This window comes from Myotis yumanensis, unplaced genomic scaffold (assembly GCF_028538775.1).
Source record: "Myotis yumanensis isolate MYYU_CA2020_CCGP unplaced genomic scaffold, mMyoYum1.0.hap1 SCAF_3, whole genome shotgun sequence".
Lineage (NCBI taxonomy): Eukaryota > Metazoa > Chordata > Mammalia > Chiroptera > Vespertilionidae > Myotis > Myotis yumanensis.
In genome coordinates this window covers 212,627,121-212,654,562 of record NW_027223754.1, presented here as the reverse complement: position 1 = coordinate 212,654,562, position 27,442 = coordinate 212,627,121, and the positions used below count along the sequence as shown (strand labels likewise).

Below are 27,442 nucleotides of genomic sequence, written 5' to 3'. Positions count from 1 at the left end.
CCGCAAATGCTCTTTCTTTGGCATGAAATTTGACATTTTTAAGTGTAAAAATACCTTAACACCTTCAGAAAATTTGACACGTGAAGTTTTGAAGCTTGTTGTCAATACAACAAAATAGCATACATAACAAATCGCATATATATCACCATATGTGTAACTCCATCTAGTGAAAAAAATCCGCATTATTAACCGGTGCACCTACTAATTGACTAGCATGGTAAATCCGCGGGCTAACCCGCTGGACTAGACTTGGAGACGTTAACCTCCCGGCTGCGGGCCTGGGGGTTCGGAAATGCGATTTCCGCGGCTGTAGTTACTGTTTTATGTCACATCGACCGGCACGTTTACGATTTTTCACAACAGTCTTAAAGAGCCCGGAGCCTCTGTTGAGAGTTTAGTGTGAGTGTAAAAAGTCACTAACAGGAGTGAAGAGATCCATGTTCACGCTGTTGGCACCACACGGTGGCCCTCAGGCGGCGGGGCGTCCGGCGCAGGAGTTTCATCTCCCAAGTCGCGCGCTCGTGTTCGGGGAGGCAGGCGGGACGCAAGACAAGTTAAACAAATAGGAAGGGGAAGAGGGCGCGGGGACGGAGGGGCCGGCGAGAACCGGAGAAAAGAAATGAAAAACGGACCTAAGGTTCCTTAACCCGGCCTTAGGCGGGGCTCCCCAGAGCAGGGCGATGGGCGCCCCTGTTATCCTCGGGTTTGGCTGGGGAGGGCAAGAGGAGGGGCGCCCCAAGCCGGGGGCCCGCGAGTTTGCGCCCCTCGGTGCCACTTTTGTTCTCTGCTCGGGGCGCCCGGCCGCGGCCGGGCGGCAGTGCGCAAGCGCGGGCGGGGCGGGGGCGGGGCGAGCGGCGGGCTCCGGCCCCGCCCCTGGCCCCGCCCCCTCCTCCGGGCCGCTCCATCCGGGCACTGCCGAATTAGCATCCAGCCGAGGCACAACTTTACCGACACCCAGCGAGATCCAGGCGCGCGCGCCGGACGAAATATAGTCCCTGCCGGCGGGCGGCGGCGGCGGCGGCGGGGCGGGCGCGCGCCGGCCTGCGCGGGGCTGCGCGGGGCTCCCGGCGCCGGGGGGCCATGCGCCGGGCGGCTCGGGCAGCCCGCGGACCCGGCGAAACTTGCCGCCGGGCATCCTGAAGAGTTGGGGTGGCCGCGGGCTTGGAGCCGGAGCGCCCGGCCGCCTTTCTTCCCCCTCGCCAACCCCCCTCCCTTTCGGCCGTGGAGGAGGGGGCTCGTGTCCCCCATCCCGGGAGGTTCGGCCCGGGAGGTCCGGCCCCCGCCCACTCCCGCCCCCGCGGAGCCCTGCAACTTATCGGGAGCTGGGGCCAAAGTGAGCGCAAAGTGCTGCCCAAGTTGCCGGGATGGAGCTGCAGAGCCGGCCGGAGGCGCTCGCCGTGGAACTCGCGCGCCACCAGGTAGGCGGCGGGGGGCCCTGGGCCGGGGTGGGGGCTCCAGAGATCCGAGCCGGGCGTCCCGTTCCTCCTCGCAGGGTCTGTTCGACTGAAGGTTCCCGGCGGGGACTCCGTCTTGAGCCTGCCCCGGGGTGGGGGAAGTCATACCTGCAGGACCCAGCTGGGCTACCCTCCACCCTGCAATCCTTTACAGTTTGGGGGGGGGGGGGTAGGGGGCCCGCGGGACCCGCGCCCGGTGTCTTCTCGTTCTCGACGCGGGCTCTGCAGGACTGAGGGTGCCGGGTGGGAACCCTTCGGGAGCCTGTCCCGGGGTGTGTGCGAGTGTGTGCGCCGCCCCCCGCGGGCCCCCACCCCGGTGCAACCCTGCACAGTTTGCAAAAGTAGTTTTGGCGATTGTTGCTGGGCGAGCAGCGGCGCGGCGGCCGGGGCCGGAGCCCGAGCGGATCGCGGCGTGCGCGTGTGTGTGTGGGGAAGATTAGGACGCGACTTGAATATTTATGAGCATCGCTCGACACGGACTCGCCGTGTTTACTTGGCTCTTTGTTCCTCCCCCCTCCCCCGGCACACACTCACACTCACACTCACTCGCACACGCACCCCGGCCTGCAAACTTGCACGGCTCGGGGCGCGCCGCCGGGTGGCCTCGGCCCCCGCCCCGCCCCGAGAGCTGCCCCGATGAGGCGGCAGCCACAGGTAAGCGGCCCCGCACGGCACTGCCCGGCCGCCGCGCGTGCGGGACGTGGCGGGGGAACTTGGGGCGCGCTGCGGGCGGCCTGGCCCCGCGGGCTGCAGGGCGGGGGCTGAGGTCCTTGGGGCTCGGGGCGCACCCGACCCCCTGGGTTGCCAGCCTGAGCCCCCTCCGTGTGTCCGCAGAACGGCGACCTCAAGAAGCAGCTCCACGCGAGGCCGCCGCGGATCGCCGCGCTCAGCGACAAACAAGTAAGCGAGCTGGGCCTGCGCGCACCCCCGCCTCGGGGGGGAGGGGGGTCGCCGGGTACTTGGCAGCACCCGAAAAAGTGCCGGCCTCAGCGCAGCGCGCTCAGACTCCCAACGGAGTCCGTGTGCCACCCTCAAAGTTACCCGGCCCCCCGTTATCTGGAAAGAAAGAGCCGGGTGCTCAGAGGCCGAGGGGGGAAAGTGCAGTGGCCGAACGACGGGAGCTGCACTTAAAAGGCGGCGCGCAGCCCGGCGTCCATTTTGAGTTGGTGGACATGTTTTGGGAATGTGGGCATTTCTCCCGGCTCGGGGCCCCCACTTCACGCCGGCTTGAGGGTAGGGGTCAAGGGGACGGTCATTTGGGCCTGGACACCAAACTACTTGGAGGCGATTTCTGGGTTTCGCTGTACATTTTATGTGCAGACGCGGTCCTCTAGGCGCCCCCTCCCCTCACTTCTCCAGCATCACTTTTTATTCTTGGAACCTGACGCCAGCTCCCGGGGAACAAAAGAAACGTGCCCCCGGAATCCCCCAATTCTGCCCCAACTTTGGGCTGCGGGCGTCAGGTGTAGATGGGGACCCAGGAGAAGCCCCCCCCCGGGGTGGGGGGCCCGGCCGCCGACCCCCTCTCGGCTCTTCCGGAAGGAAAAGTTGTCCATTGTGACTTAGTTGCGCTGAGCTCAGCGCTCGGGGTTTCAGCACCACGAACAGATGCCGCCGCCAGAGCGCTGCCGGCCGCGCGCCCCCGCCCCCTCGCCCCCTCCCTCCCGGCCTCGCGCGCCCCTCCCCCCACCCCGGATCCTCCCCTCCCCGCACTCGCGCTCCCGCCCCTTCCCCGCGCCGCCCGGAGCCGAGAACTTTGAGCGGCGCAGCCAATGGCGCTCCCGGGACTCCGAGCTGGCGCCCGGGGGGCGGAGGGGGGTTGGGGGCGGGGACGCCGGCGCCCCTCCCCGCTGCCCCCTTCTTCCTCCACCCCCTCCCCGCACCCCGCGGCCCGCCCCCGCCCGCCGTGCCCCCTGGCATTCGATCGCTGTTCTTTCGGAATGCCGGCCGCGCAGTCAGCACCAAACTTGGACAGCGCCCGCCCCCGCGCCCGCGTCCGCCCCGCCCCTGGTTCTGCCGCAGATCAGGCCCCTCATTTCTCCGCTATCCAGGCTGGGGCGGCCCGATCAGATGCGCTCTCCCCGGAGGAATTTTCGCCGGGGGAGGGGGGAGCGGGAGACGTGCAGGAGATTGGCGGCGGTGGCGGCGACTCTAGAGGGAGAACTCGGAGGCCGGGCGTTCATTTCGAGTCTTTAAAGTTGAAAAGTGATGGGAGGGAGCGTGCGCCAGAGGAGGGGGCCGGGGGCTGCGGAAAGAAAGATGGCTGTTCCCCGCGCGGGTCTGCGCTCTCGGGGGCTCCGGGCTGGACGGGAGGGTTGGGACGGAAGCATTAACCCCTTTCTGCCGGGGCCGCGGCCCCCTCCCCAGCCTCGCGCGCCCGTCTGGGAGTGGAAGCTTCCATTCCCGCTGGAGGGGGGCCCGGCGCGCGGCCCCGGCGAAGTCGGGGAGTTCGCGGGGGGAGGGGACCCGGGCCCGGCATTACCATTTTGATTGCTTCGATGCCATTTTTGGAGGGGGAGGGGATGGAGGCCCCTTCTCGGCGGAGCACAAAGATGGTTAATCACTGCGTGGAATCGCATCAGATACTTTCTTTAAAAAGAGAAGCCGCCACCGGATCTGGCACCGTGTGATAGCTGAGGGTTACTAAGCCTTTTTTTTCCCACTTGGGTAAAAATACGGCAAGTTGTTGACTTTTAGAAGAAGATTTAAAAGAGAGAAAATCCGCTAATCCCGCAGCTTTTATGGCAACAATGTATCTTTATGTGCGCATCGGCGGCGCAATAGTTTCACTGTTCCGAGTGGCTTTCCGGAGCTTAGGTTGGCTCGTTTCTTCTGTATTGTAGCAACTCTTTCCAGGCTGTTTAAATTTTTATGATGCTCGTAAATGAGTAGCTGTTTATTATCTGTCACGCCGGGATTTAGAGGGTGAGGGAAACACGGGAAGATGTGCAGCCTCGAAGGAAGCAGCTGTCCGACTCCCGGCTGCCTTTGCCTTTGCCTTTAAATTGGAACGGGGAAGGGATCTGAACGGGGAAGGGATCTATCTGAATGGGGAAGGGATCTGAATGGGGAAGGATGCCCGCGAAGGAACGTACCTCCATCTTTTTGTGTGTGTATGGGTTTAAGAAAGACAACCACGAAAACTTTTGTTCTCAGGCTTTTTAAAAGTGTTTTTCTTTTAAATGACTAAAAATGACCTCTGGTGAGCCGCCAGGGTTTGGCCTGGCCCAGCGGACTTGTGTTTGTAACTGTACGGGTGTTGTTTTTCCTTTCCCCTTTGTGGCATTTTGAATAACAAGGGCTCATAAAAGCGGGGGAGGGGGCTGGGGCCTGGTGCCGCATGCTAATAAAGCTGCCTCTCTCCCAGGCTCCCAGCTGACATCTTGCAGAGGTCACCTATGAAATGAATTGGGTAGACTTAACATTTACCCGTGTGTGTCTCTCTCTCTGCTTGGGAGAGTTTAGTGGTGATTGGCAGCTTGGCTGGGGAAAAGGTCGATGAACTAGCTCTTGGGGGTGATTCTGGGCTGCACCCCGGCTCTGCTTGGTCACCCCGGCTCTGCCCAGGAGGAGCTGAGATGTGGGAACGGGGGTGAAAAAGCCAGTATTTCAGAGCTTAACTCAGCATCAATTTAAAGGTAGTGTTCACGTGTAGGTTGGCTTGGGGAGAAACTCATAGACGTGTTTTTGTGCTACTCCCACTGAGAATGTGGGACATAAAGGTTGAGTTTCCATTAAAAGTGCACACGTGGATGATGAACCAGATAGTAAATGAACGGATGGCCCCATTATCCACGTGTTAGGAATTCAGTAGCAGCAGAGCAACATCTCTTGGTGGGAAGCTATCAGTCTCCCATTCATACCCTTGGCACTGTTTTGTTTTTGTTTTTTTCCCGTTACTTCTAGAAACATGCACAAGTGTTTAAAGATGTTATCAGGGATTCCGAGAAGTACATGGGTTGGTCGTTGATTAGAAGTAGAGATTCTGTGTAACTAACTCCTGTCATTGGTGGACGAAGGGATTAAAAGGCAACCAGCTTCCACAGGACCCCGCTATTTGAAAACAGCTCATGTTTTCTCTGTAAAAGAGAAGGCGGCGTGGGGAGTTGGTGAGAGCTGAGTTGGGCCGCGTTGCCAGGTGTGGCTGCCCCGAGGCTGGGTTGGGGCTGGGTTGGATTCTGGTGGAGCCAGGACCCCTCTTTAACGAGATCTGATGTGTGAGACTCCATTCGATGCTCCAGTGGTTTTACGCCATGACTTTGCAGCACATGCAGAGAGGCAGTAACATTTTTACCTCGATCGTCAAGTGGCCAGCACTTCTGTGTGAATAACAGACCCGTCTCGAACACCGGAGGGCTTTCCTGCTCCCTCTGTGGCGTTCTCCGCACCGCACTGGGTGCACGTGTAGTGGGCATCTCCAGGCCTGAACTTCATGCGAGTTCAGCGTCACCCAGAGGAGCCGGCTGTGTGAGCTGCAGGCCACGCTGGGGTGGCAGACAGAGCTGGAGGTGAGCGTGGGGCCTTGCGCTCTGCCCCCGCTGTCCATTGGCAGGGCTCTGGACTCGAGGGCTGCCTCAAGTGCAGCAGTAAAGGTAGGTCTTTGGAAAGGCATCATGTACGTGGTGTGCGCCCGGGCGCCGAATCCTGTCTTCACTGTGAGTCACCGGCCGCGCTGGACACCAGAGGGGTCCCTCCCTGGAAGTGTCCGCCACGGGGGCTGCGGGGCAGGCTCCCTCGGGACGCTCCCGGCGTTCGGCGTCCTGCACGACAGAGAGTTTTCCAGGGTCTCTTCCTGCGTTTGCTCCTGTGCAGGAGGCTACTTTTAAAAAATGTATTTTTATTATTTCAGAGAGGAAGGGAGATGGAGGGAGAGATAGAAACATCAGTGATGGGAGAGAATCATTGATCGGCTGCCTCCTGCTACTGGGAATAGAGCCTGCAACCCAGCCACGTGCCCTGACCAGGAATCCAGCCTGGGACCTTCTGGTTCACAGGTCGACGCTCAGCCACTGAGCCAAGCCGGCCGGGCAGGAGGCTACGTTTTCATCCTTCTGACCAAGACTTTGAGGTCGCCTTCTTCAAACGGCATCATTGCATGTTAAAGAGAATGGCCCCTCCCAGCGCCCCTCGCTTCAGACTCGGCGGGAAGGAGCGTGGATTGCGACAGCGGGGCTGGTCCTGGCTTCGCCCACTGCCACCTGCGTGCCCTTGAACCACCCACTGCCCCTCGCACAGCCGGTGTCCTGGACCCACACCTTCCTGAGCCACGTTCCCCGGGGCCCTTCTCTCCCTCCGTCCTCCACCCCCTGGTCCCTCCCACATCACCTCTCTGGGATGAGCCGATGGTCACTTCGTGACCCCACGTTGCCCCTCAGAGCTGCTGGCCGTGCGACTTGCCTTGAGTTTTGCCAAGTGTTTCCTCCGACGCCTTTGTCAGGAACCCAGTCTGGGCTCTGCCGTTTCTGTCTCACTGTGAGCCCCGGTGACCGTGGCTCATTCCTCCATGGCCCACAGCTCCTCCGCCCGCAGCTCCTCCGCCGCAGCCTGGCCTCATTCCTCCGTGGTGGGCAGCGTCTTGCCTGCCACGGCCTGGTCACTCGGGGCTGGAGGAGGCCTTTTGGGGGTGTCTGTTGGTTCAATCTCCAACTTTGGGGGAGAGGCGGGTCTTCCCGCTGCTGTTGGGCACTTATAGGGCTTTCGGGGACCAGACCCGGATTTGATTTCCCTCCAGGAAGAGCGCCAGGAAGGGGCTGTTAGGAATGGGAACAGCGGGGCACGCGCTCGGAAAGGACATGAAAGGGGCTCTGCCCACAGCCCGTCCTCAACAAGTGGGCCTTGGACATTACCTGCTCCCTCTCAGCTTTCCTGTCTGACTCGAACCCCGAGCCGGGCCCCTCCAACGGTCTCATTCACCACACACAGCCCTGCTAGGAAGGCCGGTTCTTAGTTTCCATTTTATTCGGAGGAGGCCGGAGCCCGGAGAGGTTGCGGGCCTGTGGACATCCCAGCTGGCGGGCGGAGGAGCTGCGGGCGGAGGAGCTGTGGGCCATGGGCCGTGGTGTCCTGATCTGACCCCCACCTGATCCGAACCCCAACGCCAAGGCCGAGTGTGTGGGGGAGACGACGGCACTTTCCGCCTGGGACCCGAAAGGCCTGGCATCTTGTAGCTTCTCCAGGGCCCACGTTCAGGCAAGAGTGGCTGGACTCTGTCAGAGACGCTGTGATAATGGGGGGTCATTTCGCTCTGTGGTCGAAGGCCAAAGGTCGCAGAACCCGGGAGGGGGCCCTGGTCTGCACCCAGTCCCCGCATCTGCCCGGGGGCTGCCCCTGGCCGCACCCCGTGGGGAGTGCGTGGCCGGCTGGACGCAGGGAGGGGTCTGGGGTAGCGGCTGAACCAGCAGCAGGTGGGGGTTTGGATGGACCCCAAGCAAGTTCACCCCCGCCATCTGTGAGGAGCCCCCAGACCCACCTCCCCCACCCTCCGCTCCTCTTGCCCACCTCGGTTGCTGGAAGCCGGTCCATCCTTGCTGCTTGACACAGTCGCTGCAGGAAAGAAACATCTGCACAGCATATGTTTCAAGGGACCTGGCATATATAGCATATTGTTCTTAATATGTTTGCTCTCCTTAGCGCCATGTGTTTTAACCAAGGTCACCTCTCTGAGAAAGGTTGTTTCCCCAGGTGGGGATCTTTCCCTGAGGTTAGGGAGGGGATACAACCCCTTAATTAAGTGCCAGGCGGGTAGTTAAGCTACATAATCTTTACTCCCTGGAAAGGAGATAAGAAACGCCCTAACCTTTGTAATAGAAATTGACAGGATTAAAATCGGCTGGTATAAATACGGATGTAACAAGACAATAAACATCAGATCATCAGATCCTCATCAGATCCTAACCAGAACTTGGCTGGAGATCCCGACCAGAACTTTGGCTGGAGATCCTGGCTAGAGGTCCTGACTAGGCTGCTGATCAACTGAAGGCTGTCTCCGTGTCATTCCTTCTTCGCCGACTCCGTTCGCACCTTTGGGGACCCCTGGACCCGCTGGGATTGGACCCCAGCACTCGGTGGAGCCCCCGCTGGTGGGGCTGCCGCTTTTCTTCTTACCGCTGCTATTTCACACTTTAAGGTGGAGGCATCTTCTCACGGTGAAATGGCCTCTGTTCTCCAGAGGAGCAAACGTGCTTCCTTACAACGTTCTGTACGGGCAGTTACTTGCTGCTCGGCCCAGCCGTTTCCGGGTGCGGGAGACATGGCTGGTGCAGCTGCTGGTCGCAGCCTCTGCCCCTGGGTCCCAGAGGCGGGCATCCCAGGGGTCTCAGCGGGCCGCACTGGGTGTTTTGCTTGGCGCCTGGTGGTCTGGTTAAAAGGCAGCAAAAGGAAGTATATCTCTGGGGGGGAGGGGGTGTAATATTTTGTCCGGGTTCGAGGGGCACCCTCAGCCCCGTGAGGTAGGAGGGCAGGTGGCTGGACCTTGTCTGAGTGGAGGACGCCGCTTCCCAGGCTGCGTGGTCCTGAGGGTTAGTGAGGACGCGGGCGCACGTGCCAGCTGATTGCCGACGCGCAGCCGGGCAGCCGGGCATCCGGGCGGGAGGGAGCTGTTGCCAACGTTGCTTTGTTGACAGGAATCCGAGATGAGAAAGCCGGGGTGCCCAGAGCCGTGGTCACCTGGAGGAGTGGCGGGCACCTGCGGCTTTTGTCCGGACTGCAGCCTCCGGTTGCTTTGGTCTCTGTGGACGGGTGTGTCCACAGCCAGGATCAGGCCCGACACTTGGGCTTCGGTGGACACGAGGGCCTGTGTCCCCCAGACGCGACCCGATGACCTAAAGGACAGGATGTGAGAGGCGAGGGGTCTTGGCCGGGCACGTCCGTCAAGCTCCCTTCGTACACGTGGGCACTAGGCCCTGGGTGTGGATGCCACGGCGCCCAGGGGAGCCAGGAGCCCGGATTTGGGCCGACCCCACCCACGGCCCCTCAAGCCTGTTTATTTGCTAAATTCTGTCCACGGGAGATTGTTTTCAGAAGCTACTTGCCTGAGAGGGTGTGCCCTGCGTGGGAGGTGCTGCGGTCCCAGCTGCCCTCCTGTGACAGCAGGGCCCCCAAGGAAGGACCCTGGGGCCCCCAGTGGTTTCTGAGCGGCTGGGAGGCCAGGACTTCTGATGTGACGGGAGGGGACAGGCAGCATTGGAGGATGCAGAACTGTCTGTCACGTGAGACGTGCTGTCAGATGACGGTGTGTGTCCGGGTGCGGGAACCTCACGAGGATGCTGGGGAAGGATGGGCTGTGCCCCCCCCCCCCCGCCCCGCCCCCAAGCACGAGGCTCTGCTCTCGGAGTCTCCTCGTGCCAGACGAGTCACCCTCCCAAACAGGAAAGGTGCTGAGAGATGGTATGGGGGGTCATCTTTAGAAGTAATGATGCTTTTAGTCGCCCGAGTGGAGGCAGCAGAAAGTTACTTGAAGCAGCAGAGGGGGGTCTGCGGAGGGCTTCTGGGGCAGGGCGGGGGGCGCCAGCGGGCTGTCTGTGAGTGATGCTGTCATCAGTTTGGGAGAGGCGTTCTGTGCCAGGAAAGAGAAAAGGGCAGGGATGGGGCGGGGGCAAGAGAGGGAGGCAGGGAGCTGTGTTTCCCTTTGATGCCATTCAGGCAGAAAGCCAATCTGCGCATGTAAATGAACTTGAAAATGCAATTAAAAATAAATACATGTGCGAGACCGTGATCCAGAAGTTAACGTGAGGTGCAGGTTACATGACAAGCAGCATTTCCTGCAGCCGGCGCTGCGCCGACTCTGTGATGAAGGTCTCGGTGGTGATCAGGGCTCCCAGATACGCGGGGTGCCTGGCCCCGCCTCCCCAGGTCCCTGCCCGAAGCCCCGCCAGCAGTTCTCCTCGCCCACCTCACCAGCGGCCCGCCCCCGGCCGCCCCTGCCCGGGGACATGTGCTCAAGAGGTCCCTCTGAGGGCTGGTTCTGGTGCGACAGGAGAGGTGGCAACACAGAGACACCGGTGTCAGTGTGGACAGAGCCACGGGGCCCGGACGCCGTTCTGGCTGCAGGCGCTGGAAGTGGGCCCATGGCGGGGAGGCCGCGAGGAGCCAGAGCTGGGAGCTGGGATGGGGGGCCCGCGTGCTCAGCGTAGCGGACAGGATGGGAGCAGGGGCAGAGCTCCCTGCGGCTCAAGCCCTTGTGCGTATCTCCCCTGTGTGCCCACCGGCCTGACAGCGGGCGTGTGTCCAGAAGACGGCGCTCAGATGGCCATGGCACCGGTGATCACCGCTCATTATGGAGTCGTGACGTCCAGCACGTGCCTCCTGGGTGCCTGCTCGGGGCGAGCGGGTACTGGGCGCTGGGGCACCGCAGTGGACGGCACAGGCTCCTGAGACATGGCCAGTCTCAGAGAGAGGTGATAGATAAACATAAATGAATTCCGGAGTGAGTGCTCTGATGAGAAGTAGAGCAAGGTCGTGTGTGTGTGTGTGGGGGGGGGGGGGGGCGGCAGTGGCTATTTTAAATGAATGGTCCAGGGCCTCATTGAGAAGGCAGCACTGCAGGGGCGGAGGAGTGAGCCCTGTGCCCTCTGCGGGAAGAGTGTTCTAGGTGGGCGCAGCCTGTGCAAAGGCCCTGTGGCGGGGCCTGGTGCCTACAGTGGCCAGAAGAGAGTGAGGGGAGGCCCACTGATGGCAGGGATTGGGGGGCTGCCCTCTCCCGCATGACTGAGCCCTGCCTTTCAAGGGCCCCCTGGCCGTATTGGATAAGAGGAGCAGGATTTTGACTAGAAGCTGGAACTTACCAGAAGGCTGACTTCAGCTCCGTCCGGGTTCCCTGATGTCCGTCAAACCCGCCCGATCGGTGGAGGAGAGGCAGCGCCCTGGCTGGTCGGAGGGGAGACCAGCAGGTTCTCAGGGAGCTGAGAGTCCGTGGTTCAGAAACGCTGAGACCGAGACCGAGGCTTCTGTCCCGCCTGCCTACAGTCTGAGATGAATAGAACCAGATGGCAAGCTCCCACGCTGCGGCGAGTGGTCCTGCATCATGGCGGAGCCCCACCCTCCCCCCACCCCTGTCCGCTCTGTAGAGTTTTGCAGAGAAGCCAGAAACCAGCACCTGTGGCTGCTCCGGAGGCCTAGCCTGGGGCAGGGCTCAAAGACCTTTGGCGGAAGGAACTGCGGGCCAGGTCCCACGTGTGGGCTCCCGTGCCCACCCCCGATGACCCTCTCCTGTCACCTGCTCCTTCCCCTCCGGGCTCTGTCGTACGGGTTGTAGTCTAGTCCCCCATTCACCCGCCGGCTCCGTGATGCCTGCGTGCCCAGCACTAGACCCATAGGAGACTCGGGGAGAGCCAGGTGGTAGATAAACGTGAATGAAGGCGCAGGGCCCATAGACGAGCGTGTCTGCTGTGCGCCGGGAACCAGCGTGCCTGCGCCCCAGACCCACCTCCCGCGGGAACAGCCGCTCCCGTGCAGGGGCCGGAGGTTCTCCCAGAGCGGCCCTCTCCTTAGAGAAGTAAGTGGAGCTGGAATCTAGTTCCATAAAGAGCACAGTCCCCCGCCCCCCACGCCCGCCTGCCCGGGGCGGAGTCGAAGTTACTTTATTAGGGGCCGCGCCTTCATATCGCGGATCTAATTATAAACAGGGACGGCACCCAATCAGCAGCCTTTACAGGGAGAAGCGCTGGCAGCGCGGTTTAAAGTGTCCTTTAATGAACTTCTTGGGCACTTGTATCTTAGCAACACATTTCATTACATCCTGGTGCAGCTGGGCGCGCGCACAGTGATTCATCCCCCGCCCGCCCCCAGCTCCGGCTCGGACTGGAGGGAGGCGTGCCCCGCCTTCCCAAGGCTGTTTGCATCTCCCCGGCTTTGTTTAGCTGATGAAAACGACACACAGCGCGGGGAGCAGGGACCTTGCTGGCTGGTGGCTGGCGCGGGGGACCAGCTGGAAGGGACCCAGGCCCGGCCTGAGGGCGGGCGGCCCTCCGGGAGTTCCAAGCCCGGTGCCACAGGCCGCCCGTGCCGTGCCGTCCTGTGCGGATTCTGTCCCCAGCGCTCCCGGGGTTTGGGTATTTCCATCTGGACTCGTTTCCCGCAATGGCACTCATTTGGAAGTAGGGATGTGTGCACGTCTTTCATCGCAGTCAGCAGCCTGTGGGGCGTGGGGAGTGTTCCAGACGAAGCACGGGGCAGGGGCCGCGGGAGAGGAGAGAGGCCCCGGGGCCAGGGGCCTTCAGCCCAGCCCCTGCCGCTCCGGATACTTCCCTGCTCAGCCTCACCCCGTGTCTGCTGTGTGCGCTCCCTGCCTGCGGGACCGTGACCACACACTCCGTGCTTCACGCAAACACTGGAACTTCATCCTCTCACACTATACAGGCGAGGAGTCCAGAGGAGTCCAAAGTCGGGGCTCCGCAGGCTGGACTCCCTCCAGGGGCGGGTCCTTCCTGCCCCTTCCAGCCCCTGGGGGTACCGGGGGGGGGGGGGGGGCGGGGGGGCTCCTGGGTTGTGGCCGCATCGCCCAGGCTCTGCCTCCATCTTCACGGGGTCTCCCGCGTGTGTCTCTTTTATCGGGACCCTTGTCACTGGATGAAGGGCCACCCTAATCCAGTGTGACCTCAACTTAATTACAGCTGCAGAGACCCAATTTCCAAATAGGGCCACATTCTGAGGTTTGGGGTGAACTTGAATTTCGGGGGGGACACAGGATTCAGCCCACTACACCTGCCAATGGAAGCCAGTCACGCCCACCTCGGACTGTGGTTTGGGGTCAGATAGGTGGTGGCGCTCGATGGTAACAGGGCAGGCGGTCACCGCCCACCCGCTCCTACCGCCCGGAGCTGAGACAGAGAAACTGCTGTTCCGGCTCCGCTGGGAGCAGTAGGATGGCCTGTCGTCTGACTTGAATACCGGGAACCAGGACACCCCAGGAAATCTGGGGGCACCACTTGTTGCTGTGCCTGGCTCACCGGAAGTGCAGAGTCTGACGCGGGTTTGCGAATGCCGTTTGAAAACCAGCCAGCCGTGGTCTCACCTGCTTTGCTCTGGTTCAGGAGTGAGGACGATGCTATGGATACGCAGGCCAATGGAAGTGTGCGCCTCTGGGGGTGCGTACAGCCCCGTGCCCTGCGGCCAGGGGAAGAGCCCTGGGCTGGGGAGGGATTGAGAGAGAGAGAGAGGGAGGGAGAGAGTTGGAGGGGCGCCCCACAGAAGGAAGACCCGTGCCCTCGATGTCTGCTCTCCCGTCACCACGGGGAGCAGTTGTGTGGCCGCCTGGGGATGGCAGCTCCCCGTGCTCGGAGCCCAGGCGACCGGGAGATTTTTGCTCTAACCCAGCCGTGGGCAAACTACGGCCCGTTTGAAATGAATTAAACTAAAAAAACAGACCGTACCCTTTTATGTAATGATGTTTACTTTGAATTTATATTAGTTCACACAAACACTCCATCCATGCTTTGGTTCCGGCCTCCGGTCCAGTTTAAGAACCCATTGTGGCCCTCGAGTCAAAAAGTTTGCCCACCCCTGCTCTAAGCCCTGACTCTGCACAAGTCTATGCTTTCAGCTCTCAGCTCCCACCTCTGGTCCTTGCCAGTCTGTGGCACCGAGCGAGTTGTCCACCATCCTCACGCCTCGGTGACTCCCCCGTGAGGTGGAGACCATGTGAGCGTTTGCCCTGCCCGGTAGAGCCGGGAGCATGAGCTAGAGAGGGGCGCCAGGGGCTCAGCGCAGCGCAGGGGCTCTGTGGGGGCTCAGAGGAGTGGAGGGAGGCTCCCATCCCTCCCCCTCCATTTCCCCTCCTGTTTCTCGCTGTTTTCCACCGGGATTCCAGCCGCCTTCAGCAGCTTTCCCTTGGAAAGTCCCAGCGGCTGCCTGGCTGCTCTCTCCGCCTCCAGGGCCTGTCTTCCACTCTGTTACCAGGTTATTTTTCTGAAGTTTCGCCCCTAAGTTACTTCTCAGGGCTTAAAAACGATCTCCCCCTCCCCATTCCCGCCCGCCCACCGCATGCGGCAGACACTCACTCTCCTAGCCCCTCGCCCAGGTCTGAGCCCACGTCTGAGTCACACAGAGCCGCCCCGTGCTTGAAGCTGGGTGGGGGGCTGGTCCCCCGCACGCAGCCCCGCTCTGCCCCCAGCTGCAGGAGCACTGGCCAGTGGGAGGCGCCAGGGGCTCCAGGGAGCGCAGTCTGGAAGCCAGCGGCTTGAGGAAGATTTAAAAGTTCTCTGCGGTTGCCAGACAGGCCTTTCATTCCCCGGCCTCGGGTCAGTGCTTCAGCCTCATCTCCTGACCGGAGCTGCTGCCCGTCCCCGACTGCTAAACGCCCGGCCGCCAGCCTGCCCTCGGCGCTCTCCACCCGCGTGTTCTTTTCTCTTGAACGAGGTCCTGCTCATTCAAGGCCGGGTCAGCTCCTTTCCCTCCGAAAGGCACCTCTGGGTTCATCTGGATTGTATTGTCGTGGCAGTAATGATGGTGGTGGCAAGGGTGGCGATGATGGTGACTGTGGTGGTGGTGGTGGTGGTGGTGGTGGTGGTGGTGGTGTTAAAGGTGGTGATGGTGGTGATGGTGGTGGTGATGGTGGTGATGGTGATGATGATGGTGATGATGGTGGTGGTGGTGGTGGTGGTGGTGGTGGTAGTGATGGTGGTGGTGGTGGTGGTGATGGTGGTGGTGGTGGTGATGGTGGTGGTGGTGGTGGTGATGGTGGTGGTGGTGGTGGTGGTGATGGTGGTGGTGGTGGCGATGGTGGTGGTGATGGTGGTGGCGATGGTGGTGATGGTGGTGTTAAAGGTGATGGTGGTGGTGGTGGTGATGGTGGTGATAAAGGTGGTGGTGGTGTTAAAGGTGATGATGGTGGTGATGGTGGTGGTGGTGTTAAAGGTGATGGTGGTGGTGGTGATGGTGGTGGTGGTGTTAAAGGTGGTGATGGTGGTGGTGGTGTTAAAGGTGATGATGGTGGTGGTGGTGATGGTGGTGATAAAGGTGGTGGTGGTGTTAAAGGTGATGATGGTGGTGATGGTGGTGGTGGTGGTGATGGTGGTGGTGGTGTTAAAGGTGATGATGGTGGTGGTGGTGATGGTGGTGATGGTGGTGGTGAGAGTGGAGAGAAAGGTGGTGGCGGTTGTTGGGGCCGTGGCGGAGGTGAGGATGATGATAACATCAGTGATGGTGACCCAGCTACCCCCGTGGACCTCTTCTTACTTTGGTGTGATTTCCAGGTTACTCACTTAGCGTCTTGGCACATCCGGGTGAGGAGGGGTGACCCCACACGTGGGCGGAGGCGACAGCACTCAGGGCCAGGCTGGCCGCCCCGGGCACTGCTGCTTGTGGGGAGCAGACTCAGCGCCGTGGAGGTGCTGGCGGCGCTGGCGGCGTCTGACACGGAGAAGCACCAGTTACACTCCAGTGAGTGTGCAGTGGGCGAGGAGGATGTGCTGGGAAACCACATGTGACAGAGTGTGTTGCTGTGACGTTACGTCCTTAAAGACGGGGTTTGTGAGTGTAAAGATTTAAAAGCTGTGAAGTCGCCGACGGCAATACCCGAGCAGTGAGTCCTGTGCGGCCAGGAGGCCTCCTGGAGCCCCGCGGGGCCGACGGGCGACTGCAGCGCAGACTGCCGGTGCCTCTTACACACCGAGGCGCAGGCATTTCCCCGGGCGAGTGCACTGGTTTTGCCGTGACTTTTCTGACATTTGCTGTCACTCAGCAGGCATCAGACCTCCCGGGCCCGTTCCTGGGACGCTGTCTGCCCCTCTTCTGGCGGAGCCCGCGGTCCGGTGGCTCAGCGGGGACACCGAGGCTCTGGAAGGAATCACAGGAGGAGGCCACGGTGCTCGATTTTTCTTAAAAATGAAAACTTTACATGAAAAAGAAGAAGATAAACAGTCCCACTGTTGGGGGCAGAAATGGAATGTTGGGGGTGAGCTACGATGACAGGAAATAGCCATCCTGCTCTGGTCCCCGGGATGGTTCTGTTTGACGAGAGAAAGCGCCTTCTCACCCGGCTGCGAGTCCCACGCCCTCGGCCACGGGAGCTGACATCTGAGAGCTGCCCATCGTCATGGGAAGATTTACGACCTCGCGACCCCCAGCCCTGTTGCCCGTAACCATTACACCTGCCTACTTTCCCTGCCTGTAACTCTTACTTCCCCACGTAACCTTTGCCCTTCGACCCAATATAAGCAGCTGGCTACAGGGAGGGGCAGAGCGGGTTTTTGGGATGACCTGCTGCTCCCCCTCCTGCCGGCAGGATGGAATAAAGGCTCCTGCGTGATCCAACCCCGTCTCTGCTTAACTGGCTCAGGTAGTGAGTGACGGGAGCCCGGACCCCTGGGTGGTCCGGTTATGCCGCCACCCTACACATTCCCTGGTGATTATGGAGCGAGGTTTATATATAACTGGACTTCCAGTGACGTAATTGCTACTTACCGCTCTTCACATGTGGTTTTTAACTTCAGGGGACTGTTTACACTCAAGTGGAGTGTTTTCCGGCTTCATGGAGACCCAGACCCTGATTGGACCTTTGCTCAGGGATCCCAGAGCCTGCCCTTGGCTCTCCCTGGAGCTCCCTCTGCCAGCAGGCACCGTGCCACCCTGCCCTGTGGTGCCTGAAGCTCCATTCCTGGGCCTGGGAGAATGGCACGCTCCCCGCAAGCTTCCGGAGCCCGGAGTATGAGAACCAGGTTCTGGGCGACGCCGCCTTTCTCTGGCACCTGCCAAGTGGCACGGTGTGGGCTGCATCTTCTTCCGCGCTCAGCGGAGCCTTTTCTCTCTTGTGATGGTGGTGATGGTGGTGGCCGTGGTGTGGTAATGATGGTTATTAATAATAATGGTGGTTCATCCAGCCGGCGTGGCTCAGTGGTTGAGCATCAACCTATGAACCAGGAGGTCAGGGTTCGATTCCCGGTCAAGGGCACAGGCCTGGGTTGCGGGCTTGATCCCAGTGTGGGGCATGCAGGAGGCAGCTGATTCATGATTCTCCCTCATCATTGATGTTTCTATCTCTTCCTCTCCCTTCCTCTCTCTGAAATTGATAAAAATATATTAAACAATAATGCTGGTGGTTATTTTTGTGATGGTGATGTGATGGTGATGTGATGGTGAATTCTGTGATGATGATGTCAGTGATGGTGGTGGTGTGGTAATTACAGTTATTAATGTGATTTTTGTGAAGATGATGGTAGTTCCTTGTTCACCTCAGGGAAAGATTGGGGAGGTAGGGGCATGGCAGGGGCTCAGCTTCGGGCCCTCAGGTGATTCACCGTGCACACCTGGGGAGGGCGTGGGAACTCCTGAACCTCGGTTTTCCCGCCTGTAAAAGGGAGCAGTGATCTCCATAAGCTATAAAGGCTGGTGAATGCATATGTGCTTCTATTACTACTAGAGGCTCGGCGCACAAAATTCGTGTGGGTACTGTCCCTGGGCCTGGCCTGCGATCAGGGCCATCTTCCCCAGCTGCCCGCAGCGGGCCCCACCCCCGCCGCCTCCCACCACAGGTTCCCTGTTTGCCATTGGACGATCGGAGCCTGACGGCTGCGGGGAGGGACTGAGAGGTTGACCGTTCCCGCCCGCTCACTGGCCCTGCCCCCGCCTCAGGTCGCCCTCTGTGTATGGGGCAACCGGCGGGGTGGGGGCCTTGGCCTGGTGCCCCCTGCATTTCCCACCACACACTCCCAGTTCCCCTTTGCCATCGGGCAATGGGAGCCTGCCGGCTGGGCCGGGGAAAGGGACCGAGAGATGGTCAGTGCGTCTCATAGTGACTGGTTGAGCGGTCGTTCTGGTCGTTCTGCCATTAGGGTCAATTTGCATATTATCCTTATCTATATATATAAAGGTCTCGCTGGCGCCAATCACACGCGTGTGTTTCAATCTGTCATTGAATTTGGTTGACCACTTCTATTATAGAGAAAGGGTGAATAGTGATATTAAAATATTTCTTCTAATTAATTTCCTTTCAATGTGCACAAATCCGTGCACTGGGACACTAGTATTATACAGTCATGTGCCATCTTTATGGAAAGGTGGAACGGGGGAAAGATGGTGACGGCATGAAATAGTCTGTGATATTTGACTGTTTTCACTTATTGTGATTGGTAGACATTCCTGTTCATCTGCATTGATTTTCTTAGGTTCAGTTTTAAACCTTATTTCTTAAAAAATTAACAAACAAACTCGTGAGGGCAATGCTGCTCTAGGCCAGAGATAACTGAGCAGGCCTCCTGCCCTGCCCTCGTGGCGTTTGGGGACAGGCCTGGGTCCAGTGTCCCGTGTCCCGGCTCATCCCTGGGCTGCCGATGCCCGTGGGTGCCCCTCCGTTTCCCACGTGGGGCCTCTGCCACTCCAGGTGCGGCCTCTGTAGCCTCCCCCCCAGCCGGCGAGCTCCCGCACCCTCCTGGGAGCCACCGGCAACGCTGAGCCGCGTAGGCGCCCAGCTCTAGGTTTGGAATGGTCTCCTGTCTTGCCTCGGCTCAGTCAGGTCAGATTCGGTTTTGTCCTCTGGAGCCTCGTTTCATGCTTCTGCTGGCTTGGTCTGCGGTCACGGGGTGGGCGTCTTCCCGGAGACCCAGGTGCCTGCTTCTTGGCACGGAACCTGCTGCTCCTGTAATATGCACTCATCCCGAATGAGCTACTGAAAAAATAAGCAGTGGTTTCTAGATAGAAATCACAATTAATTTTAAATGCCCCATGTAAACCTTGTTACAAATAATTGCCCGAAACACACAAAGTCTGAAATTAATGAAAACCGATGGCCTCATTTGAAGCGGGATGTGCTCTCCGTTTCTGGTGATATGTGTGTGTGTGTGTGTGTGTGTGTGTGTGTGTGTGTGTGTGTGCATGCGCCGTGTGGGCCCCGCCAGGCAGCAGCCGTGGCTGTGAGATGCCGGAGGACCGGCTGAGCTGCCTGGTGCCGTGAGGAGTGGGCAGGACACAGGTTCTGAGTTGCCCTGCGTCCTCTCTCAGTGGCTAAACGACCTTCAGAGCCTCAGGCTCCTCATCTGTGAAATGGGTCCAGCCCGAGAGCATCTCCAGGTGACGGTGGGGACGTTCCTGCTCAGAGCCGATGCCCAGGGCTGCTTCTCACCCCTCTTTCCTCCTCGCGCTCCTGCTCCAAACCGTCTCAGCCCAACCACGGTGGCTGCAGTCCTATGGACTCGCTCGCTCACTCGCTCACTCCCTCCTGCCATGAGAGAAAAGGAAGCTTGACAGGAAATGGCCATGGCGGACCCCAGAGAAAGCTCCTCTCACCTGGGCAGGAACTCTGAGGCTAGGTGAGGGCAATGCTGCTCTAGGCCAGGCCTGGGAACATATTCAAGCACCCCAATTTGGGGAGTGGAAGTGGGGAGCTCAGACCTCTGAGGGTGCTGAGAAGGAGCCCTCATTCCAGCCAGCAGCTGCAGAAGACTGTCCCTGAGAGGGTGGACACAACACAGGAAAAGTGGTTAACAGATGGCTCAACTGTGACAGTTCCTCCCTCCTCCCTCCCTCCCTCCCTCCCTCCCTCCCTCCCTCCCTCCCTCCCTCCCTCCTTCCTTCCTTTCCTCCTCCCTCCCTCCTTCCTTCCCTCCTTCTCTCCTCCCTCCTCCTCTTCCACCCTCCCCCCTCCTCCCCTCCCTCCTCTCCCTGTCCCTCTTCCCCAGTCCCCTATCTCTTCCCCTCTGCCCGCCTCTCTTTGGGAGCTTTGGGCAGTGAAGGCCAATTCCTCATCAGATTCCTTTGATGCCTTTGGTCTCGGGGACAAATAGATGCCCCCCCCCCCCCCAATATGTCTGCAGCTACAGAGACGACAGAACGAAGCTGGAGTATTTATTTACTTCTCTCTTTGCAGAAACGTTTACTCGAGAGCTGCACGCGAGGCGAGGCGGAGGGTTTGATTTGATTAGCAAGTCTAAGTGTATTAGCAGCAAGACAGGAACGATATCACAATTAGCCGTAATTAGCTGTGCTGATGACTCGGGGTGGCAGTGCGGGCGACAGATGTGCTTCCTGGTCCCGGGTTAGACGGGGGCACTTCACCCTGTGAGGGGACTCGGCTCCCCGAGTCTGAGTAACAAGTAATGACTCGCTTCCCCTGTCCTGACCTACCTGTTGTGTACAGGGACATTGTGGTGCCCGGGGGCAGCGGGCGTGGCCTCTGGGGGGCGTGAGCCTTCTGGGCCGTCCAGGTGGGCACCACTGTGACAGCAGCAGTGGGTTCCTTTGTCCCCTGCTCACCTCTCTGCAGGTCTTGGTCACAGCTCAGTCCCCCCTCCCCCCTCCCCAGGCTGCGTCCCGGGCAGAGCCTGGGGGCTGCCATGGGGATGCCCTCAGTTACTTGGTCTGTGGTGGGTGCCTGGTGACACTGTAAGGTGCTGGCATAGACTTAGGAGACGCTGGGAACTATGTGACCGTGTCTTTATATTTATTTATTTATTAAAGTATATTTTTATTGATTTCAGGGAGGAAGAGAGAGGGAGAAAGAGATAGAAACATCAATGATGATAGAGGATCATTGATCGGCTGCCTCCTGCACGCCACCCACTGGGGATCAAGCCCACAACACGGGCATGTGCCCTGGACCCAAATCGAGCCCGAGACCCTTCAGTTTGCAGGCCAATGCTCTATCCACTGAGCAACACCGGCTAGGGCGTGTTTGCGTCTTTATAAGTTAGTTCATCTCAGCGTGCGTTGTCAGTGACTTACTTTGAACTAGGAGGGGGATGGGTTGGAAACGCCCAGGACGGGGATCCCTGGTCCTCCAGGAGCTCCCAGGCTTCCAGTGGGGGCGCCGGTGCAGCGTCCAGCAGGGAAAGCCACGTGCTCCTGTGGGGGACGCACTTGTTCGGAACTAGACAGACTGGTCTAGCTCCCATTGGCGAATGTCGTAAATGCCTCTGAGTCACTCACTTCAAAGGTATATTTAAATTATGTGAATTTCATCTCAGTTTAAAAAAGAAAAGTGCTAAGAGAGACTTTGGAAGCCCAGACACGAAACTGGGCGCATCACAGAGGCGCTGGCGATGAAGTTTCTGCAAACACAGAGCCAGTCGGCCGGAGATGGTCCGAGTGTGGCCTCAGCGGCAGCCCCTGCCACTGCAGCTCCAAGGGCAGCCCCAGAGGTAGCTCCTCCCGGTCCCTCACCACCCCGAGCCATCAGGCGGCTCCTCGGGCTCCGGATCTGGGCCAGGCCTGGCCCGGACATGCAGGTGCCATGGAGCGAGACCAACATGGTCTTCCCCACCACGGGCTGTCGGTCAGAGCTGCCCGAGGCCGTGGCGGGGTGCCTGGGGGACAGCTTGAGAACACTCTGAACTCAGAGTGTGGCCAGTTTAAGGGATTATTATTTTGGGGGCTGGCAGGGATGGCAAAGAAAAAGTTGCGCTGTGCGGGCTGTGAAAAGTGCTCTCCGTCAGGCAGGACCCTGGAGTGGGCACCGGCCTCTCGGCAGAGCCCACAGAGCGATGACTCTCTGGTCTCCAATGGGCCGTGTTTGGTCCTTGGAATGAAACCCTGGTCCAGAGCCTTCCTAAGGGAGCTGGTGGGGCTTGGGTGGGGGCGGGGGTCAGACAGCCTTCCCAGAAGAGAAGAAGAGTTGATCAACGTGTGAGAAGATGCCCAGCCGACCTGTCAGACTGACACCCATGGATACGCTGACGGTGTGGCCTGTGGGCACGGGACCAGCCGGAATCCTTACGAAGCCCGCATGGACCCGGAGCTGGAGAATGTAGAAACCATGTGGAGTCATCTGGTAAAGCTGAAGATGGGTACTCATATCCTGTGGTGAGAAGTCCCGCTTCTGGGTGCATACATGCCCTGGAGAAGCCCTTACACAGACGGAGACACATTCCCAGCCGCCAAAACAAAACGCGTGGCCAGAGCCACAGTGCCACCACCCACGGTGAGTGGTGAGTAGGTCCGCCTTGCGCTGTGTGGCTGGGAAAGGGATGAGCCAGGCCAGGTGCAGGGACAACAGTGAACCTTAGGGACCGGTAGTTGAGTCAAGAAAGGAAGTTGCAGAATAATATGCTTTCATTTACAATAAGTTCAAAAACACGCAAAACAAAACAAGGTGTTTTGATAAACGTATTTGGTAAACTACAAAGAAAAGTCACGGAATGATACACAAAATTGTAGTTAGCTGTGTGTGGGGATGGGCAGGCCGAGGTATTTCAAAGCTAATTTTCTTTTGTTAAGCCGGGTACTGTGTACACAGATGGTATTGTGACTCTTTAAACGCTACGCACATTTGATCATTCTAAGTATTGCTTCAGTACAGACATGCATACATTTTACACTGAACTTGTGGGGATGGCTGTCCCGCCTCAAACCCATAGCGAGCCCTGGCTGGTGTGGCTCAGTGGATAGAGTGTCCGCCTGTGGACTGAAGGGTCCCGGGTTTGATTCTGGCCAAGGGCACATGCCCAGGTTGCAGGCTCGAGCCCCAATAGGGGGTGTGCAGGAAGCAGCCAATCAATGATTCTCTCTCATCATTGATGTTTCTATCTCTCGCTCCCTCTCCCTTCCTCTCTGAAATTAATTAAAATAAATAAATAAATAAATACCCCACAGCGAGATGCTAGGCTAGGGCAGGTGGACGGGGCTCAGGGCTGTCCTTGGCCGTACACCTCCAGGCACATGGCCCTCCAGAATGAGCTGTGTACATTGTGAAGCTCGGGTCATAAATATGCTTTTTTCTAAGTTAGCGTTAAGGCCACGTTTTAAAAGTTCTGTGTTAACGAAGAGAAATTCTGGAAATGAAGACAAACTGCTCAGCGCCCTCTCCTGGGCAAGGCCGGGCGGAGCGCCGGCGTCCACGGCGGGAGGATGGCTGGCCGCGTCGTCAGCACCGCGGACAGCGCCCTGCGGACCCAGCCTCCTTGCCTGCGACCAGCCTTGGGGAGGCGGGGAGCCTCGCCGAGGGGGGGAGCCTCGCCGACTGGGGCAGCTTTGCGGGAGGGCGGCTGGAGCCCAGGGACCTGGGCTGGGACCTGGGCTGGACCCTGCCTCTCTGCGGCTTTGGGCAGGTCTCTCGGGTCCTGGAGCCTCGGTCCCCTCCTGTCTTCCTCGCTGGGGGAGATGAGCCTGTGCTGGGGGCTCCGAGAATGGCCGTCCTGGTCAGAAAGCTCTTTGTGCTGCTGAGGGGAAGGGGCGCCTTTGCATCTGGCACTGTCGCTGTGCAGTGTCCCGTTCGCTGGGAGGGTGGCCAAGGGGCAGGCTGAGCAGGGCAGGGCAGGAGGCACCCTGGCCGACATGGGGGTTGCCCGGGGACAGGACGCCCACTGTGAGCCTGCGAGGCACCTGCCTCTCCACCACCTGCCCTTCCTGCTCAGGACCAGCCTCAGGTGCCCAGAGGAGTGAGCAGGCAGGAGCCGGCCAGGAGCTGGGACCCTGGGCCTCACTCCCTGGAGAGAAAGGTGTCTTGATGCACTTTGGGGGGTGGAGAGATGGTGGTGGTGACTTCTGGAAAGTTCTCTCTTCTCTTTCCTCGGTGAAATGAGAAGCAAGGCCCTCAACGGAGCGTGTGGCTGGGGGAGCAGGTGGAGGAGGCAGGAGGTGGGCGTCCTGGGCCGGGACCGCCGCCAGGCTGTGGTTCGGCGCCGGAGGAGCAGAAAGGGCTGATGGGAAGATCCCTGGGTTGGCTCAGCTCTAAGTCCCAGGGCGTCTGCTTCTAGGCACAGCGACTCCCATCCGTTAAACCGCATTTCTTTTTTATTTACTTGCTGAACGATTGGGCACTGAGCAGTATTACATGATCTAAACTCTCCACAACACAGAGAACATTATACCGTTAATTAAAACAAATCGGCTGGCATCTATATCTCCGTACACCACCCTGGTCTTATTAAACCTAAGTCGTGTTCACGCTTGGCAGCTCCGATTCGAACGGTAAACCCAGCGTGGGGAAGGCTGCCTGCTGTTGGAAGAGCTACCCCCCCCCCCCCCCCCCCCCCCCCCGCCCGTCTGGCTCGATGTGACACGCACTGTTCAAGGCCGGGCCGCGTCTGGGAGCGTTGGCGACAGGGCCTGGACGTGACCCGCCGCCAGCACAGTGCTTCTGTCTGGAGCAGTGGTTCCCAATGTGGGGCCCACGGTGGCGATTTGACTTTTAAGGCGGACAATTCGAGAATGAGTTATTAGCAGTGAATTTTGTGCACTTCTTATGGTTTTAGGGGCCTCGAATACAGCGTATAAATATATATTGTGACATATTTATGCATTTTGGTTCTCTATTATGTTTTGAAACTTTATTTGCTATTTTTTCATATTCATATTATTTTTTAACAATTTCTTAGTGATTTCTTTCTCAGCACTTAGCTGTCCTTTCATTCTTTCATTTTTCTCTTTCATGATGCCATGTTCTTTGGAAGCCTGTTTAGACCAAGTTAATGGCCTTTCAGGCTTCCTCCACGTGCATAGGAGCTCACTTTTTGAATAATAAGAATTCTAGGTCACAGGGGGCATCAGGATGTTAGAAATACTCAGGTGGGGCGTGGCCAAAAAAGGTTGGGAACCACTGCTCTAGGGTTAAAGCTCAGTGTACGTGGTGTGGATGCAGGACCTGGTGCCGTGTGGAACATTCGCGTGTGCAGGTTGTGTATGTGCTCATGCAAGTGTGGGTCACATCAGGGCTTGTTCGTGCAGACCCTGTGTCCTTGCACACGTGTGTGCTTGCACCATTGCACCCCAGCACTCCAGGGCCAAGAACGGAACCGACATTTTACTCCTGTCTGTTCGCAGACCTGCTGGGACCCCAGCCCAGAGCAAGGAGGAGGGGCCAACCTCCTCCCGGGGTCCAGGGACACAAGCCCCAACCCCCACGCTCTAGTCTTGGATGGAACGTCAGTGTCCAAGACATATGCATCGAGTTTTGTTTCTACATTTAATTCTACCTGTGGTGTCTTCTGCCTCCTCCTGGCTTATTACTGCTAATCCTTTAAGAACTGACTTGGCACTTCCTCCTCCGAGAAGTCTTCCCTGACTGCGCAGAGTGAGGCTGGATTTTCTCAACTGGTTGCACAGCCCCGGAAGCAGGAGCGGGAGCCACACACCCCCTCCTGTGGTGCCCCCCCAGCTCTCCTGGTGCCTTGCCAACGCTGGGAACTCAGCCAGTGCTTGGCGTTTGTTTGTTGTGGTTCAGATTGGGGCTTGCCCTCCCCTCGTCACTCAGAGGGGATTCCTCCCCAGTCCTCACTGTGAGAACCTGATGGGGTTCCTGGAGGTAAAACCCACGAAACGGTGAGGCCCCTAGGAGTCTCTCACTCAAGCGAGTCCACACTCGGCCTCCGCAGTGCGCTGGTTACCGCTATGCCTTCCTACCTGTGCTGGTTCCAGCAGCTTCTCTGTGACTCCTGTGGCCACTTGTCCGTCTCTCTGGGCAAACCCCCCCCCCCCCCCCCCCGCTTCCCGGGCCTGTGCCGAGTTGTCTGCGTGAGGAGCTTCCTGCTTTGGGGGGTCCCAGGAAAAGTCAGCCCCACGGGCCCAGGCAGCTTCACGGACTCCAGTGTGTTAACTGCGCAAGCGAGCGAGGGCTTGTGAGTACGGGCCCTGTGCCCGGCCTGCCCCCACACCCCGTGCTCACCACCGCAGAGCAGCCTGTGCCCGGCCTGCCCCAGTACCCCGTGCCACCACCGCAGAGCAGCCTGCGCCCGGCCTGCCCCAGCCCCCCGTGCCCGCCACCGCAGAGCAGCCTGCGCCCGGCCTGCCCCCGCACCCCGTGCCACCACCGCAGAGCAGCCTGCGCCCGGCCTGCCCCCGCACCCCATGCCCGCCACCGCAGAGCAGCGTGGGCCACAAGAACCACGACCGCGCCTCTGTCCACTTGGGCCGCCACAGCCAGGACTAGGTTCCAGCTTCTTTCGTTTTCTGTTTCATCCCAAAATGATGAAAACACACGATGGGCCTAAAAGGCCCAGATCTGTAACTCCTTACCCATTTCCTGGAGCAAAAAAATGAAGGAGGAAAAGGGTCCCCTTACCCACCTTTCATGTTTTCATTAACATCAGCGATGGGGTCTGGAAAAGCCAATCAGAAGCAGGGCCACCTCAGAAGTTGGAAGAGTCGGAGAAATTTGAATTTCAAAGCCAGGCCTCTATCTCTCAGGACTGTTTTCTGCTGTGTCGCTCCCCCAAGGCCCAGCCGTGTCATCCATTAGGGGCACGTGAATGTGGACAAACGTGAATGTGGACAAACGTGGCGTCTTTGCCGGCTGGAGAGTGGACAGTGCCTGCAGAGGGGCAGCCCCGGTGAGCCCACGTGACGCCCTCCCCCAATCCCTCCCCCACCCGGGACTCCAGTGTCAGCCTCTGAGCCTGCGTCCCCGTCCACTCGGCAGCACCTGCCGCCGCTTGGCTGCGCCGGGGCTCAGGTTGCAGATTGAAAAGGCCTCTGAGTTCTTAGCACAACCCGGGGTCCCACAGCCCGACATCTCCACGCAACTCCAGACGCAGTGCTTAAACTTGGGGAGCAGGAAAGTTTGGTGAGGCGCTCCCCCAAATAAAGGAACTAAACCCAGAAAAATGGGATTGACGTGCAGGAGTGAGGCTTCCGGGGGGAAGGGCTGGCACCGGGCCGTGCAGAGAGGGACTGTGTTCAGTCGGGATTCAGGGAGCTGAGCGAGGGCCTTCGGAAGCCACACCAACGGAAACGCCAGGCGGACGGAAAGCCGGTGGGTGGGAGGGGCGGCTGCTCATTATGCCCCTCGTGGCAGGACCACCCGTCTCTAACTGTTTCCGGTTTCCGAAGAGGGCCAAGCGGATTCCCACAGTGGGCACCACTGCCCGGGGTGGCCCAGCAGCAGCCCTGGGGCCCACACCCCCGTCTCCCCCCGAGCATCAGGTCCCCCGCCCCCCCCCCCCCCAGGCAAATCCCAGCATCTCCGCCATTAGACAAGGAGTAAATGGAGTACTGATGGGTTCATTGGCCGTGAGATTTAATTTGGAGCCATCTCGCCGGGCCGTAATGGGCTGGCGATGGCTTCCTCTCTCCTCCGCTGTCATCTGCGAGGAGCTGAGTGATGAGGAAGAGATGCACAGGGTGAGGCC

General features: G+C 59.4%; 1 protein-coding gene across 1 annotated transcript in view; it reads left to right on the top strand.

Annotated features, from left to right (window-relative positions):
- The first annotated feature begins 1,198 nt into the window (after nucleotides 1-1,198).
- The window catches only part of PHF21B (PHD finger protein 21B), a 51,754-nt gene continuing 25,510 nt past the window's right edge, over nucleotides 1,199-27,442 (top strand). Inside the window, exons 1-2 of the mRNA XM_070411281.1 lie at nucleotides 1,199-1,418; nucleotides 2,289-2,354. Coding sequence (XP_070267382.1) covers nucleotides 1,365-1,418; nucleotides 2,289-2,354 — 120 coding nt within the window. The 5' untranslated portion in view covers nucleotides 1,199-1,364. The remainder of the gene's footprint in view (nucleotides 1,419-2,288; nucleotides 2,355-27,442) is intronic.